Genomic DNA, 18,694 nt, shown 5'->3' with positions numbered 1-18,694 from the left:
AAAAAATAATATACATACTCGCCCAACCCCGTTTCGACTACAAGATTCCTCTGCTACTCCGTTCTGTGCGGCTCAGCGCAGACAGGCACGGTGAGGTCACTGCCTCGTGCCAGCGACACAGTGGAATGGTAGAGCATGGCCCTTCTCTACCATTATTAGTGACCTACCATAATCAAGTGGTAGACTACTTAATTCAACTGTATCTGTGACCTGAAGATGCAGATACAGTTTAAACTGGGAAAAAATAATTGATCAAACCGAAATTTGCAAGATGACGTTGATTAATTGCGCCGATTATTTTTCGATGAATTGCCCAGCGCTAGTCTAGATGTTAGAAGATTCATTATTCAATATATTTTGTCTACATCACAATGGAGAAATCTAGTTCCCTATTTGTCCTTTTTCAGGGCCAAAACAAGGGAGGCACTGCTTCCAAGGACTCCTTGGCCGGATGGATAAAGCTGGCTATGTCCTTAGCCTATAGCTCTGCTGGTACTCCACCGTAACACGGTGGAGCAACACCAGCAGATGACATGGCTCCCCAAACCATCACTGACAGTGGAAACTTCACACTGAACCGCAAGCAGCTTGGATTGATGCCTCTCCACTCTTCCTCCAGACTCTGGGACCTTGATTTCCAAATTAAATGCAAAATTTACTTTCATCTGGAAACAGGACTTTGGACCATTGAGCAACAGCATTGGTCCACTGTGTTATATCAAGTCCAGAGTCAACGCAGCCGTCTAGCATGACATTTTAGAGCACTTCATGCTTCCCTCTGACAAGCTTTATGGAGATGCTGATTTCATTTTCCAGCAGGACTTGGCACCTGTCCACACTTCCAAAAGTACCAATACCTGGTTTAATAACCACAGTATTCTTGTGCTTGATTTGCCAGCAAACTCACTTGACCTAAACCCCATAGAGAATCTATGGGGTATTGTCAAGAGGTAGATGAGACAGCAGTTCCAACAATGCAGACCTAGCTGAAGGGCGCTATCAAAGCAACCTAGGCTTCCATAACACCTCAGCAGTGCCACAGGGAGATCGCCTCCATGCCACGCCGCATTGATGCAGTAATTCATGCAAAAGGAGCCCTGGCCAAGTTTTGAGTGCATATACTGTACATACTTTTCAGTAGGCCAACATTTCGGTATTTAAAAATCATTTTTGAAATTGGGCTTATATAATAATCACATTTTCTGAGGCACTAAAGTTTGGGTTTTCATTAACTGTTAACCATAATCATCAACATTAAAAGAAAAAAATGCTGGAAATAGATCACGGTATGTAATGAATCTATATGAGTTTCACTTTTTGACTTGAATTACTGAAATAAATTGACTTGTTGATATTCTAATTCATTGAGAAGGACGTGTGCGTGCGCAAAAATTTTTGTGCATACTAGGGATGCATTGAAACTTTGATACGGTTTTGATGCCGTGCGCCCTCAAACGGTTGGATACCTTTATTTCATGTATTTCGATACGAAGCTGTGCAGCCGCAGTTTAGCATTGTAACACATGAATGTAGTTAGAGTGGGGCTGCGGCTGTGTAATAAAGCCATTTCCCTGCTCCTGAGTCCTGACGAGTGCGCTCGGTCTGCATGAGGTGATGCGACCAGAGCTGCACTAATGAACAGCGGCACTGAAGACCGTACATGGCGGGCGCTCTGCAAAACACCTCTATGTTCTGTCTTCAGTGCCTGAACCGCCGCTCATTAGTGCAGCGCCGGCCGCATCACTTCATGCTGACTGCGTGCACACTCCTTTTTCGGAGCGGTGCAATGGCTTTATTACACAGCCACAGCCCTGCTCTAATGGCGGAGATGAGAGAAACCTCTCACCTCCGCGGTGTTCCCCTGAATGCTGCGATCAAAGCTGATCCCCTTGGAATCCCTGTGACGCGAGTGAGGGACATACAATATATGGGCAGACAGCCCAGGGTCTATTGAAGGACCCGAGGGCTGCCTTACCTTATTTCCTGTTAGGGCATACTTAGGTATGTCCTAACAACTGCGTGTGGACTATCCGTACACAGGCTAATGTATTGGCATACAGATATCCGTACACAGGCTAATGTACTGGCATACAGATATCCGTGTACAGGCTAATGTACTGGCATACAGATATCCGTACACAGGCTAATGTATTGGCATATAGATATCCGTACACAGGCTAATGTACTGGCATATAGATATCCGTAACACAGGCTAATGTAGTTGCATATATATGCCAGGACATTAAAGTTTGTTTTTACTTTATTTTTAAAGTAATGTGAAATTAAAAAAAAATACACATACAACTTTTTTTTACTATAAACATTAAAATAAATATCAATACATAAAATATACACACTTGGTATTGGCGCGGCCGTAATAACCTGCACAATTTTTTTTGCGTAATTTATGATGTGTACGCTGTAAAATAAAAACTGCTGTCTTTCACTTATTGTGAGGCAACGGGTGTGATGAATTTAACCTCCATGTGCCTCACCGTAATAGTAGGTAGTGGTTCAGAATGCACTGGACCAAGGCAGGTGCACGAATAGGGTCCCAACCCAATCGTATTTGAAGAAGTATTCGGCACACAAAATGTAGTTTTTAAATTCTTCAGGTTTATTGTATTTGATTCCAGAGGCTTAGTGGGTACGATGTTTCGGTCAGGAGACCTTCATCAGGCACTTAGTGCCACTGGTTCCTGGTGTATCCAGGTGTTCGGCGCTACTGTCTGTATGGCGGCTAACCGCTTGTTTTGGCGCCGAACAAGCGGTTAGCCGCCGAACACCTGGATACACCAGGAACCAGTGGAACTAAGTGCCTGATGAAGGTCTCCTGACCGAAACGTCGCACGCACTAAGCCTCTGGCATCAAATACAATAAACCTGAAGAATTTAAAAACTACATTTTGTGTGCCGAATACTTCTTCACCGTAATAGTAATTAACCCCATCGTGTACTTTACACATTAACCCATTATGACTGAGAAACATGATGGGGTTAATTACTATGAATGTGAGGCACATTCAAAATTTATCACAACTCGTGCCTCACATATGAAAATGGAAGAACTTATTTATTTTTATTGTTTGCAAAGTATCGTTTTGGTATCAAATCGCAATACTACACAAAGTATCGGTATCGAAGTGCAAATTCTGGTATCGGGACAACCCTAGTTACATACACTTAGAGGCTCTGTCACCAGATTCTCAAATCCCTATATCCTATTGCATGTGATCGGCGCTGCAATGTAGATAACAGTAACGGTTTTTTTTGTTTTGTTTTTTTAAAACGTTCATTTTGGCCAAGTTATGAGCTATTTTATGTATAAATATGCAAATGAGGTTTTTAATGGACTACTGGGTGTGTTTTTTTTTCCGTATGTCCAACTGGGCGTATATTGTGTTTTTAACTGGGCGTGTTTACTTGTTTCACTAACACTTGTTTCACTAATTATCAGGACACTTGTGTATTGGATAAAACCCCCAAAATTGATCCCCCGGTAGCGAGAATTTCAAAACCCACTTCGCTACTGTTTGATGATGATGACTGGGGATTATTAAAGGACTCTATGGATAAAAAAGCAGAGGGTATCCTTAAACGAACTTGGGAGGCCAGTACAGCAGCCCTTCAACCAAGTATTGCTGTGACATGTACGGCAAGATCTTTAAAGATTTGGATGGAACAACTAGAAGATCATCCAAGACTCCCAAGAGACCAGATTTTCGCCTCCATGCCAGTACTTCAGAGGGCAGTGGATTTAATTTCTGATTCATCAGCCGATTCTGTCAGACTTAATGCTAGAACAGCCGCTCTCTCCAATTCTGCCATAAAAGCTTTCTGGCTTCGTTCCTCGGCAGGAGATGCGGTGTCCAAATCTAGGTTGTGTTCCATAGCCTGTGAGGGCGATGGATTATTCGGCTCTAGGCGAGACGATATCCTGGAGAAAGTCTCAGACAGGAAAAAGGGGTTTCCTTCTGAAACCCGTTTCTTCCAGCAAAGATGGCCCTTTCGGAACCAGAGGAGAAACCCTTAGGAAGTTAAAAAGAGAGAGGGTAATCCAAGAGGGCAAAATCTGAGGCAGAAAAACAGAGGGTTTATGTTTAATGCCAACGCTGGAGAAGTTCCCACCCAAAATACTCAGTGACGCCAGAGGGTTTGTGGGGGGCAGATTGAGATTCTTCTCCCATACATGGTCAGGGATTTCTTCAAGTTCATATTGAATATTGTATCTCAGGGTTATCAACCGGAGTTCAGTTCCCATCCCCCAGAAAATTTTGTATTAACACCGATATTAACCCCCTGTTCTCGTCAGCAGGAGTTGTAGAGAGAAATAGATATCCTCCTGCAGAAACAGATAGTGATTCTTGACTTCACAGCACAATCAGGGTTATTATTCCCCTTTATTTCTAGTCCCCAAATCAAATGGGAGATCCAGAGTGATAATAAACCTGAAGTGTCTGAACGTACATATCCAGTACAAGATGGAGACTATTACTTCCACCATCAATCTGCTCAGACCCTTTTGCTTCATGGCCTCAATAGACCTACAGGATGTTTACTTCCATATACCAATACATCCAGACTCGCAAAGATTCCTGAGATTCGCAGTAACCTTAATGGAGAAGGATCATCATCCGTTCCAGGCCCTGCCATTTCTCCTCTTGTCTGCCCCCAGAATCTTCACCAAGACTATGGCGGAGGTCACGGCTTATATTCATCAGAAAAATCTTAATCATCCCATACTTGGACGATCTATTAATATCCGCAGGATCTCATCAAAGATTAAGTTGCCATCTAAAGACGATGCAACAGCTTTTGTCATCCCTGGCTGATCAACCTAGAGAAATCTGACCTGACACTACAGAAATCAAAGGTATTTCTAGGGATTCTCTTGGATTCTCCGGTCCAGACTTAGTTTCTTCCAAGAGAGAAGAGCGATGCGCTACTCCTGAAGGTCACTTCCTCCATTTATCGAACATCGGCTTCTATAAGAGAGACAATGTCAGTATTGGGGATACTAACCTCTTCAATTCCAGCAGTCAGATGGGCCCAGGCGCACTCGAGAATTTTTCAGCACTTCCTTCTGTCCTGCTGGGACAAGAAGCAGGAATCTCTAAATCACAAGAGGATAAAACCCTTTCAGGGTAAAACAATCTCTGTGGTGGACACAAGAAATTAATTTATCAAGAGGTGTCCCATTGTTACAGAGGTACACAGTTGTCATAACTACAGATGCCAGTCAGTCCGGATGGGGAACCCACTCGGGTCAAAACATGGTACAAGGTTCATGGAACCTCTCTATCAAGAGCTTAATCAAACTTAAGAGAATTATCTTCGATCTGGGAAGCTCTGAAAGCCTTGGAAAGTTAGGCTTTAGTAGAAAGTCTACTAAAGGGCTAAGACATCTGGATATTTTCAGACAATGTCTCTACGGTAGCATACCTGAACAAACGAGGAGGAACGAGAAGCCGGCTCCTTTGCCAGATATCAGAACAATTTCTTTATCTGGGCCGAGCAAAATGTTCGGTCTCTAATCGCTATACATCTAAGTGGAACAGATCCTTCCTGGATCAGAGGCTAGCAGACAATCCGTGGGTTAAGGGATTCTTCAGAGCAACGTCTCGTATGGCGACTCCAATTGTTTCCAGAGCCCCTTCTTGGGATCTGAATTTTGTACTAACCGCACTCACCAGACATCCTTTTGAACCAATTCAGGATGCTTCCTTGAAATTCCTAACCCTTAAGACTGTTTTTCTTCTAGTAATAACCTCTGCTCGCAGAGTTGGAGAAATACAATCCTCCTCGTCCTCTCCTCCCTATTTAAACATACTGGAAGATAGGATTATTCTAAAGCCCTTACCATCTTTTCTTCCAAAGGTTGTGTCCAAATTTCATTGTAAGAGATATCCCTTCCTTCTTTCTGCTCTTCCCCCTAAGAATGAAAAGGAGGCGGCATTTCATACGTTGGATGTCAGAAGATGTATCCTCACATATTGTTCAGTTCCACGGCAGAAACAGAGGTCACAAGGTAAGCAAGATTTCTATTTCAAAATCAAGGAAGCTATCACATTTTTTGTTCCATAAGGGCCACACAAGGGTTTGGCAACATCCAAGGCCACCATTGCATGTTGGGTCCGGTCTGTGATTTCTGTAAACCTATTAGTCCAAGGGCGAAGTTCCTCCCTTTCGAGTTTCTGCCCATTCTACAATGGCTTTCTGCATTTCCTGGGCAGTCAGGCATCAAGCTTCATTTACTCAGGTCTGCAAAGCTGTTACCTGGACTGCTGTGCACACCTTTACTAACTTACAAGCTCATTCTTTGGCCTCTGATGATGCCAGTCTGGGTCGCGGAGTGTTGCAGGCAGATGTGTGTCAGGCGGGTCAAATGGTTTTACTTTTTTCTTCCCACTCTCTTGGGCTGCTTTAGGACATCCTAGGGTGCTGTCCCCCAAAGGTATTAATGAGAAATCAAGATTTTTATATTCACTGTAAAATCTATTTCTCGTTGGTCATTGGGAGACACAGATCCCACACTCTTATGTCTGTTTGTACGTTACAGATCTGGGACCTTTTGCTCTGAATGACTGGTTGTGTTTTCTCCCGGGACCAAGGGCATGTTTTTTTTTTTTTTTCTCTTCTAAAAGGATATGGCATGCCTGGGCGGAGCCAAGATTTTCTGACCCAGTGACGCCTTCTAGTGTATACCCATTCTGCTGTATCCCCTCAATGAATTTTACATGAGTACAAAAATCTTGTTTTTACGACTTTAGTGTCTACTATTATGCTACTGTATGCTACCACATAATCCTATGTGGCACTATGACATAGGCTACTGTTAGGGCAGCACTTAGTGTGCTCTAAAAGCAGGTTTACTGAACAGACAGCACTGGGGTGCTTTCTAGGTTACCATGATCGAAGGGGGAGTGCCCTTTTGATCATTACACGATCATGAATTACGGCAATCAAACGTCCGGGATCAGGTTACACTGATTGTAGTATGAAAGCTTCCTTAAGGACAGGAGCTGCTAGTAACGGCTTGTTCTTCGAAAAGAAGCGCTCACTGAAGCACTTTTTTGCCTCGTCTAATGTGACACCAAAAAATGTCACTGTAGACTGAGGACCTGTACTGCCCGCCATCAAAAGACATTAAACAACCTAAAAGCACAGGGGACATAACACCCCAATAGAATGTATAAATATATAACTACCAAGTATCGTAAAAAATAGAACTCTTTATTAATGAACGACAATGCATGGTATCACAGAAATATAAAAGTTAGCTAAATAAAGCTGGTCATACACGGAGAGCAACATCAGCAAGGTATAGATGTAAATATACCATGAGGTAAACCGGAACAACCCATCACAAACCCAACGTCCCATACCTAATGACACCATGTATACAATAGATTAGTAAGTACAACAATCACCAGTAATATGGGTAAGAAGGAGGCTCCTGATAAAGCCGGTCCTAGGCGAAACGCGCATCGAGGCAGTCTTTTTTTTTTTTTTTTGTGCCACATCTCTCCACGTCCCCTTCCTCCACCATGTCTCTAGGTATGCCTTCTTACCCATATTACTGGTGATTGTTGTACTTTTGCCATTCTACTTTTATTGGCTTTATGTATTTTGTCATTGCCATACATATCTTTCACCAGTTAGAATTTATTTGATGTACCTAGTATTTCTATATCTGCTTGTCTTTTTGCTATACTATTACGAATCTATTGTATACATGGTGTCATTAGGTATAGGACGTTGGGTTTGAGATGGATTGTTTCTGTTTACCTCATGGTATATTTACATCTATACCTTGCTGATGCTGCTCTCCGTGTATGACCAGCTTTATTTAGCTAACTTTTATATTTCTGTGATACCGTGTATTGTCGTTCATTAATAAAGATTTATATTTTTTACGATACGTGGTAGTTTATATATTTATACATTTTATTGGGGTGTTATGTCCCCTGCGCTTTTGTGCTTTTAGGTTGTTTCTGCAGTTTATTGGGGACCCTCTTTTTTCCTTCTTGAGGATTCTTGTAGGTTTACTATCAAAAGACATTAAGCAGACGTTAAAGCGGTAGTCCAGTTTCCGTGTATTAATGTTTTTTGTATAATTAAAAGTTGAACAATTTTAAATTCCAATAGATTTTCTGTATTGCTCACGGTTTTCAAGCTCTCTACTTGCTGCTATTCAGTAGGAACATTTATTGTTCACTTCCAGCGGATAAAATTCTGTCGGTCATGTGATAGACACACAGGTGATGGGATCGTTGGAGGACACGGCTCATACACCTACTGTAACTGTAATCAGTCTTCCACCTATGAGCTGTGTACGCTAACGATCCCAACACCTGTGTGCATCACATGACCAGGGCAGAATTTGATCCACTGGAAGTAAACCCTGATTGTTCCTACTGAAGAACAGCTTAGGTTCACACCCCATTGACACTGGGCGGTGGAGACAACCCACTTGTCATTTTACTCAGGAGTTAGCATATCGTCCGCCAAAATAAGCTGATTGCTGGGTGGAATAGAGGTTGATTGCAGGGGAATCTAGGCATTTCATTAAAAACCCCTTTCTACTGCAATTTTTATAAAAATTGACATATTTGGTATTGTCACGTTTGTGATGACCCGTTTAATAAAGTTAAAATTGTTATTTATACCGCACAGTTCACGCTGTAAAAGAAAAAATAATCCTGGAAAACGTTAGCATTTTTTTGTTTTCTTTTTCCCCTCATTAACCCCCTTACAAAAAAATGTATAAAGGCTAATCAATTCGTTTTATATGTAGCTCAAAATGGTACAATTTGATAAATGTCATCCCACAAAAAACAAACCCTTATGAAGCTACGTTGATAAAGACTCTCGGAATCTGGCGATGCAAAAAAACTATTTTTTTTTGCTTTTTTATCGTGCAAAAGTAGTAAGTAGTAGCGACCCGTAGAATAAAGTTACAATGTTATTTATACCGTTACAATGTAAAAATAAAAAAATTGATGGTACTTCCCCTCCCAACCCCCCCCCCCCCCACAAATGAATACAATGTAACCAGTGAGTAGGTACCCAAAAAATGGTACCACTGAAAAATTAATTTCGGCCTGCAAAAAACTAACCCTTAAACGGTCATGATGGAAACATAAAAAAGTTATGGCTCTTCAAGCAAAAAAAACAACACAAAAACGCTTCATCATGAAGGCCAAAATGGGCTACGTCCTAAGCGCTAGGGTTGTTTTCACGGTACTCTTTGGGTCATTATCCATCTGTGCTGTGAAGCGCGGCCCTATTGATTTTGCTGCATGTGAGCAGAATCGGAGCAGATAGTTTAACTCTATACATTTCAGAATTCATCCTGCCGCTTCGATCTGCAGTCACATCATCGATAATCTCTATTGATCCAGTTCCATTGGCAGCCACACTTGCCTATCCTATCAGTGTTTTGCATCTTGAGATAAGCCCTCTGTGTTTTTACTTTCATAAAGGCATCTCTTGATTGTAGACTTTCAGCTATACGCCTCCATCCTTGTGAGTGTTCTTGACTTGGCTAAATGTTGTGAAGGGGCTTTTTTTTTGCCGAGGAAAGAATTTGTTGATCATCCAGTTTTTAGTTTTCTTCCGTGGTCTTCCTGGCGTTTTGGTTTTGCTGAGCTTGTCAGTGCATTCCTCCTATGTCTCTTTTTATCACATTGCCCTCGAAACTATTTTTACATTGCTTTTCTCATGCTCTATTAACCAATCTAACGATACCTAATCTGTCTCGATCATTCCTTTTCTAGCTGGTCTAGCCATTAATTCTACGTCTGCACTACATGTACATTCCTTAGCATCTCTGTCTTCAAATGGCCTTGCACGTCCTGCTTGTGACGTGAATTTAGAGGCTGTGTCACCAGATTATAAGTGCCCTATCTCCTACATAATCTGATCGGCGTTGTAATGTAGATAACAGTGGTTTTTATTTTGAAAAACGATCATTTTTTAGCACGTTATGAGCAATTTTTGATTTATGCTAATTTGTTTCTTAATGATCAACTGGGTGTGTTTTCAATTTTTTTTACAACTGGGCGTTGTACAGAGTAGTGTATGGTCACTGATTGGTCAGCGGCAATCAGCGTCATACACTTGATCCACAGCACAGTGTGATTGTGTAGTGAAAGAAGCTGGGCTGGAACAATAAAGTGTATGACGCTGATTGGTCACTGATTGGTCAGCGTCATACAGTTCTCTTTACAATGCCCAGTTGTCTATTATGAAACTAATTAGAATAAATCTGAAATGGTTTATAACTTGGCCAAAATGTATTGTTTTTCAAAATAAAAACCACTGTTATCTACATTACAGCACCAATCAGATTATGTAGGAGATAGGGCACTTATAATGTGGTGACAGCCTCTTTAACCCCTTAATGACCGGGCCATTTTGCACGTTAATGACCAAGGATTATTTTTTGTTTTTTCACGGTCGCATTCCAAGAGTCGTAACTTTTTTTTTATTTCGTCGACATAGCCGTATAAGGGCTTGTTTTTTGCGGGACGAGTTGTATTTTGTAATTGTACCATTTTTAGATGCTTATAATATATTGATTAACTTTTATTAACTTTATTTTAGGAGAGTATTGAAAATAAGCAGCTATTTCTGCATTGATTTTCACGTTATAAATTGACGCCGTTTACTATGCAGCGTAAATAACATGTTAACTTTATTCTATGGGTCGGCACGATTACGGGGATACCAAATATGTAAGGGTTTTATATGTTTTTTTCTACGTTTGCACAATAAAAAGCCTTTTAGAAAAAAAATTACTTGTTTTTGCATCGCCGCATTCCAAGAGCCGTAATGTTTTTATTTTTCCGTCAATGTGGCCGTATGTGGGCTTGATTTTTGCGGTCCAATGTGTAATTTTCATTAGTACTATTTTAGGGTACATAGGACTTATAGATTAATTTTTTATTTTTAACGAATTTTGCCGTTGTTTTTTGCGTTTTTTTTGGACGCCGTTCATCCGGCGGTTTAATTAATGTGTTCATTTTATTGGTCAAGTTGTTACGATCGCGGGGATACCATATATGTGTATGTGTGATTTGTTTTGACACTTTTACTAAACAAAACCACTTTTTGGGCAAAAAAAGTAGTTTTATTTGATTTTCACTAATTTTTTATTTTTTTTTCCCACAAACTTTATTTAACTGATTGACATATTTTTTTTTTAGTCCCACCAGGGGACTTCACTATGCGATGTGCCGATCGCATATATAATGCTTTGGTATACTTAGTATACCAAAGCATTATTGCCTGTCAGTGTAAAACTGACAGGCAACCTGTTAGGTCATGCCTCCGGCATCGCCTAACAGGCAGTTGCGGAAGACAGACCTGGGGGTCTTTGTTAGACCCCCGGCGGTCATGGAAACCTGACGGCGACCCGCGATTTGTTTGCGGGGGCGCCGATCGGGTGACAGAGGGAGCTCCCTCCCTCTGTCAAACACATTAGATGCCGCTGTCACTATTGACAGCGGCATTTAATGGGTTAAACTGCCGGAATCGGAGCGCGCTTCGATTCCGGCAGTTGTAGCAGGAGCCAGGCTGTGTATAACAGCCGTGCTCCTGCTGCTGATCGCGTGGGTACAGTGACAGTACCCGCGCCATCACAGGACGGATATATCCGTGGTCCTGCGCGAACTAGCAGCTGCAGAGGACGGATATATCCGTCCTTCGGCGTTAAGAGGTTAAGGACATTTTACACAGTTCGAACGCTTGTGTGTAAATATGGCAAAGATTGGCTGATGAACGACCAAACACTCGTTCATCAGCTGATAACATCTTTTATGCAGCCATAAATGATGGTGATCATCGCTCGTTTTAAGGTGGTAAACACGGGCGAATATCTGCCTGTGTAAAACCACCTTAAGGCTATGTTCACACGGAGTATTTTGGGGGAGGAATATCTGCCTCAAAATTCAGTTTGGAACTTTGAGGCAGATATTCCTCTCCCTGCACGCCGATTTTCGCGGCAATTATCGCGCCGTTTTTCGCCCGCGGCCATTGAGCGCCTCGGGCATAAAACAGCGAGAAATACGCTTTCTCCTGCCTCCCATTGAAGGCAAAGCTAGGGATATAGAGATCACTCTGCTATTACAAGAGTGTGCAGGGAGGAGAAACACCTCCACTCAAGCAGCAGCTGGGATAGAAACTGCATCCTGGGTCTCACAGGGCTGGATACGGAAACTGCTTCACAAATAGCGATGAATGAAAAAAATAAGGAGAGAGTAGGTCTAAAGGTGCTAATGTAGCATCAATATACAACGAATGGCCGTCTTAAAATAATTAAACTAATAGGCCAAGTTGGACTTTATTACAACACTAGTCATTAGGGAAAAACAAGAGAACAACTTCTAATTGGAGGTACACTTTAAGAATTTGTAAGGGCTTATTCAGAAGAACGTGTGCGAAATCGGCCATGATAAACTGCTGTTTTTCACGTCTATTCGCACCAGTGCGGGACCCTCTTTCACGGATCCCTCATAGACATGAGTCTATTGAGTGATTAGTGAAAACGGACAAAAATAAGATGCATCCTGTTCTTTTATGGGCCCTTCACACGTCCATTAAAACAACGACTGTGTGAACGGCCCCATAGAAATACATGATGCCGTGTGACGGCCGTTTAAAAAAAAAAAAAAAAGTCTGTCACACAGACTATTTTTATACGTTGGTCTGAAGGATTAGATGCGATGTCGGAGGCACACAGGAGCTACTATCAGTCCAGCTCACTGACAAATTTGTCTGACAGCTGCGTTGTGCAGCTTCTATGTACAGTGGATACGTAGAAGCTACAGAAATGAAGAAAACATTTTTTGTTTTTTTATTATAAAAGTATATTAACCCCTTAATGACCAGGCTATTTTAGACCTTAATGACCAAGCCATTTTTTAAGTTTTTCCATCGTCGCATTCCAAGAGCTATAACCTTTTTATTTTTGCGTCTAAAGAGCTGTATAAGGTCTTGTTTTTTGCGGGACAACTTATATTTTTTAATAGCGCCATTTAGAGGTACATATTATTTATTGATGAACTTTTATTTGGGGGGAGATAGAAAAAAAACCCGAAATTTCGCCACTCTTTTTCGCGTCTTAAATCTACGCCGTTTACCGTGTGATATAAATAACACTATAACTTTATTCAGCGGGTGGTTCCGATTGCAACGATACCAAATTTGTATAGTTTTTGTATATTTTACTACTTTTACACAGTAAAAACGCTTTTTTTCAAAATTATTTGTTTTTGTGTCTCCATATTTGAAGAGCCGTAACTTTTTTATTTTTTCGCCGATGCGGTTGTATGAGGGCTTTTTTTTTGCGGGAAGACTTGTAGTTTTTATTGGTACCGTTTTGGAGTAGATGCGACTTTTTGATCACTTTTTATCACATTTTTTTAAAGTCAGGATTCACAGAAAACAGCAATTTTTCCATAGTTTTTTATTACATTTTTTACGGCGTTCACCGTGCGGGTTAAATAATGTAATAGATTTATAGTCTGGGTCGTTACGGGCGTGGCAATACCAAATATGTTTAACTTTTTAACTTTTATTTTGTTTTTTTAATAGTAAAGCATTTTGTAAGGGGAAAAGCTGGGTTTTTCATTTTTTTTCAAATTTTTTTTTAAATTAACTTTATAAAACTTTTTTTTCACTTTTTTACTAGTCCCACTAGGGGACTATAATATGCGATTCTGCGATCGCATTTATAATGCACTGCAATACTTTTGTATTGCAGTGTATTATGCCTGTCCGTTTAACACGGACAGGCATCTGCTAGGTCATGCCTGCGGCATGATCTAGCAGGCATTCACCACAGGCAGACCTGGGGGCCTTTATTAGGCCCCCGGCTGCCGTGGGATACACAGACACTCTGCGATCGTATCGCCGGGTGTCGGTGGGGGAGAGAGGGAGCTTCCCTCTCTCTCCAAAACCACTCAGATGCGGTGCTCGCTATTGTGCACCGCATCTGAGGGGTTAAACTGGTGAGATCGATACGAATATCGATCTCACCCGGCACAGCAGGGACACTCCCAGCCCTCAGCTACCTCTGGCAGCTGAGAGCAGGGAGATTTGACAGCTCCCTGCTCTGTTTACTTATTCCGATGCCGCAACGTAAAAAGTCTATGGCATCGGAATAAGGCCCGTTAGTGACCAACGTAAAAAGACGATGGGCCAGTCACTAACTGGTTAAGGAGTTGTTTGTTTTCACGAAATACATACACTAAATGAGTAACTGGCCATTTTTTTTAGAGACACCTGCCCTTTCACAATTTGAGCTTCTCTGTATGGAAATGGATCAGTTTCAGTGTGGATCCACTCTAGAATGGGAAAATCGCGCGATCTTGAACGAGACATGGTCATCGGCACTAGACTAGCCGGAGCCAGTTTTTCGAAAATGATCAACCTTGTGGGGTTTGCTCGTGCAACGGTGGTGAGAGTATACAGAGAAGGGTGTGAACAAGGAAGAATATCCAGCAAAAGGGGTTCTTGTCGACATAAACAACTAGCTGACGAGAGGGGTCAGAGAGGGATCTCAAGAAATAGTCTAACGAAGAGGCTGTGCACGGTCAAGCAACTTGTAGCCAAATGCAAAACTGATTCTTCAACGTGCCTGAATACACAACTCGATGTTCCTTTTCATTGATGGACTAGAACGGTAGACAACCATTTAGACCATGTCGTCTAAGGGAAACAGAAGGGTACGACTCCAGTGGGCTAAAGAACAAAAAAAAACAACAACTTGCTGCGCAGTGGAATAACATCGCCTGGCCAGATGAATCCAGATTTCTGTGGCATCATTCTGATAGGAGGGTCAGAATTTGGTGCAAGCAGCATGGATTGATGAACCATTCCTGTCTGATGTCATCTCAGGCTAGTCAAAGTGGAGTAATGGTGTGGGGAATGTTTTTTCTTAAAGTACACCCGGGATCCTCTGATACCTGTGGATGGACATCTGAACAGCAGTGGGGGTTACCTAGGCATTGTGGCCAACCAAGTTCATCCCTTTATGGCAGCGGTTTTCCCTATGGCAGAAGGACACTTCCGTGGCAACTGCGAGAAGATATCCTGTCCACGTGGGCCAATATTCCTGTAGAATGATTTCAACACCTAGTGGAATCTATGCCAAATTGCTTTGGTTCTGAAGGCCAAAGGAGGGCCAACGCACTATTAGATGGGTATTTCTGATAAAGCAGCACCTCCCGCACTGCTTCATCTGCAATAGATGACCCTGAGCACTATAGGACCCATACACATTAGTGGATGGTTGGCTGAACCTGCCGACTTCGGCGGAACCAGCTAACTATCTGATATGTATGAGGTTGTCTCGACTTTCCCTCAACGACAGATGTTGGTGCGGAGGATCAGGCATGTTGGATTTTAATCTGACTGATCCTTTGTTCCAGCAGGAGATAAACTGCTGCTAGAGGTGTCTGGCAGCAAATTGTTCCCATTTGCCTATTGAGCCTCAGAAGTTTCTCAGACGAAAATGGAAGGGATTAGGAGAAAATGGACACCAGAAATCTCAGCAAGAAAGTGAATTCCAGTTCCTGCCGTGTGGACGAGATTTGAACAAATCTGATCCACAGGCTGCGGAACAATTTCTGCACAGAAATCTGAGCATGCTGTGGATTTTAAAATCTACAGCATGCTCGTTCTGTTGCGGATGTTAATTGCGGGTTTCACACTTTTCAATACAGAACGGTTGAAATCCCCGGTAAATCTGCAGCAAATCAGCTATGTGTGTGGATACCCTAAAGGGTAGTAGAAGTGTTTGATAGGTTGTTTTTGTTAAATAATTAACAAAATACAAAATGAATGTACAGAAGAGAAATCGAAATCAAATCCAATATTTGGTGTGACCACCCTTTGCCTTTAAAACCGCATCAATTCTTCTAGGTACACTTGCACAAAGTCATGGATTTTGTAGGGTTATAGTCAGGTGTATGATTAATTATACCAAACAGGTGATAATGATCATTATTTTCATATGTAGGTTGAAACACGGTCATTAACTGTAACGGAAACAGCTGTGTAGGAGGCTTAAAACTGGGCGAGGAACAGCCAGACTCTGCTACAAAGGTGAGGTTGTGGAAGACCATTTCATGTCACAGGTCCACCATGGCAAGACTGAGCACAGCAACAAGACACAAGGTAGTTATACTGCATCACAAGGTGTCCCCCAGGCAAAGTTTTCAAAGCAGACTGGGGTTTCAAGATGTGCTGTTCAATCTCTTATGAAGAAGCACAAAGAAATGGGCAACGTTTAGAACCGTTCAGAGAAGTCTGTCCAGAAGTGGTCTTCATGGTAGAATTGTGCTAAAAAAAACATACCTTCAACTTGGAAATAAGGCCAAGCGACTCAACTATACACAAAAACATAGGAACTGGGGTGCAGAAAATGGCAGCAGGTGCTCTGGACTGATGAGTCCAAAGTGTCAAATATTTGGCTGTAACAGAAGGCAGAATGTTCGTAGAAGGGTCAGTACAATGAGTGTCTGCAGGCAACAGTGAAGCATAGTGGAGTTCTTTGCAAGTTTGGTGCTGCATTTCAGCAAATAGAGTTGGGAATTTGCTCAGGATTAATGGTGCCGTGATCTCAACACCGAGTCTGTCTGGGATTACATGAAGAGACAGAAGGATTTGAGGGAAGCCTACATCTACAGAAGATCTGTGTTCGCTCTCCAAGATGTTTGGAACAACCTCCCTGCCGTGTTCCTTCAAAAACTGTGCGAGTGTACCTAGAGGAATTGATGCTGTTTTGATTTAGACTTCTGATCTGTTCATTCACTTCATTTTAATAATTGATAAAAAAATAAAATATTAATAAGTCTATTTTTGAAAGCATTCTTAGGATGGGTTCACACTGCATTTTTTGCAGGAGGAAAATCTGCCTCAAAATCCCATTTGGAATTTTGAGGCAGATTTTCCTCTGCCTGCACGTTGATTTTGAGCGCCGCGGGCATAAAACGCCGCAAAATACGCTTTCTATGCCTCCCATTGATGTCAGAGGCATAAACGCCCGAAGATAGGGCATGTCCCTTTTTTCCGTGAGCCGGTTTTTCCGCTTGCGGGGAAAAAAAACGCCTGCGCCTCCCATTGAAATCAATGGGAGGCATTTTCATCCGTTTTTTTGCGCGTTTTCCGTGTCAAAACGTGTCAAACTCCGTGTGAACTTGCCCATTGCAGCATTTTTCCACAACTGTCTAAAAGTTTTGCACATTACTATATATCCTTAAATCCTTTAAAGAGGCTCTGTCACCAGATTATCAAATCCCTATCTCCTATTGCATGTGATCGGCGCTGCAAAGTTGTTTTTTTTTAAAAAACTATCGTTTTTGCCCAAGTAATGAGCAATTTTATATTTATGCAAATGAGCTTTTCAATGGACAACTGCGTGTGTTTTCTCATTTTATCAACTGGGCGTGTATTGTGTTTTTACCAACTGGGCGTGTTTACTGGTTTTACCAACTGGGCGTTGTGAATAGAAGTGTATGATCCTGACAAATCAGCGTCATACACTTCTCATCGTTCCTACCCAGCTTCTTTCACCGCAGACACACAGCGTGACGTCACCCGCAGGTCCTTCAACCTTGGCGTTGGAGAGAGAAGATACATCAGCTCCAGGCCTCCGAGAGGGTAATATCTTCGTCTCTAGGGAGTTTGCTATGCTTACCTGCACATGGTGATGCTGCTGCAGATTCAACTGTGCCATCTGACGCCTGGAGCCGATGTCTTCTCTCTTCCGACGCCAAGGTTGAAGGACCTGTGGGTGACGTCACGCTGTGTGTCTGCAGTGAAAGAAGCTGGGTGGGAACGATGAGGTTACCCACAGGTCCTTCAACCTTGGCGTCGGACGAGAGAAGACACATCGGCTAAATCTAAAATTGCTCATAACTTGCTCAAAAATGATCGTTTTTCAAAATGAAAAACCACTGCTGTTCTCTACATTACAGCGCCGATCAGATTATGTAGGAGATAGGGCACTTATAATGTGGTGACAGTCTCTTTAAGTCAATAAATAGTTTCAGGACCGTGCACTACAAATAATTGTTTACACTTGGTGTGCTTTAACTCATGTTTTATTTCTTCACTTTTAAAGGGATGGAAGAGAGACCTGGATCTGGGTCTTGGGCAGCAGGTGAACATAATGGATCCACATTTGATCAGGGCAGAGTAAGTAATCCTTTTTAAAGTGGACATACCATGTTTTGTCATGTCTAGTTGAGTTTTTCTATAAAATGACAAAAATATACTTAGTTTAATTTTGATCTGTGCAGTAAAATAACTGTGCTGATGCGCTATATGGACAAAAGTATTGAGACACCTATAGGAGCTTTTATCACATCCCGTTCTAAATGAAAACATTAATATGGAGTTGGTCTCTTCCCCCCCCCCCCCTGCAGCTAAAAAAAGCTCTCAGTCTTCTGGGAAGGCTTTATACAAGGTTTTGGTGTGTCTGTGGGAATTTTTGCCATTTTTTTTCTCCAGAAGAGCATTTGCGAGTTTAGACACGGATGTTGGATGAGAGAGCCTGGCTCGCAATTTTGGTTGTAGTTTGACCCAAAGGTGTTAGATGAGGTTGAGGTTAGGGTGCTGTGTGTGTCAGTCATGTTCTTCCACACCAAACTTGGCCAACCATGCCTTTTATCGACCTTGCTTT

The 18,694-nt window shown here is 42.0% G+C and overlaps 1 protein-coding gene across 8 annotated transcripts in view; it reads left to right on the top strand.

Moving 5' to 3' along the window:
• Positions 1–18,694, top strand: part of TCF3 (transcription factor 3) — a 247,019-nt gene that overhangs the window by 104,043 nt on the left and 124,282 nt on the right. For all 8 annotated transcript variants that reach the window (XM_075863682.1, XM_075863689.1, XM_075863678.1 and 5 more), the window contains exon 4: positions 18,134–18,207. In XM_075863682.1, the coding sequence (XP_075719797.1) occupies positions 18,134–18,207 (74 nt within the window). The remainder of the gene's footprint in view (positions 1–18,133; positions 18,208–18,694) is intronic.

This window comes from Rhinoderma darwinii, chromosome 1, assembly GCF_050947455.1.
Source record: "Rhinoderma darwinii isolate aRhiDar2 chromosome 1, aRhiDar2.hap1, whole genome shotgun sequence".
In the NCBI taxonomy this organism is placed as follows: domain Eukaryota; kingdom Metazoa; phylum Chordata; class Amphibia; order Anura; family Rhinodermatidae; genus Rhinoderma; species Rhinoderma darwinii.
Note: the sequence above shows the minus strand (reverse complement) of the source record. Positions and strands in the feature narration are given on the sequence as shown.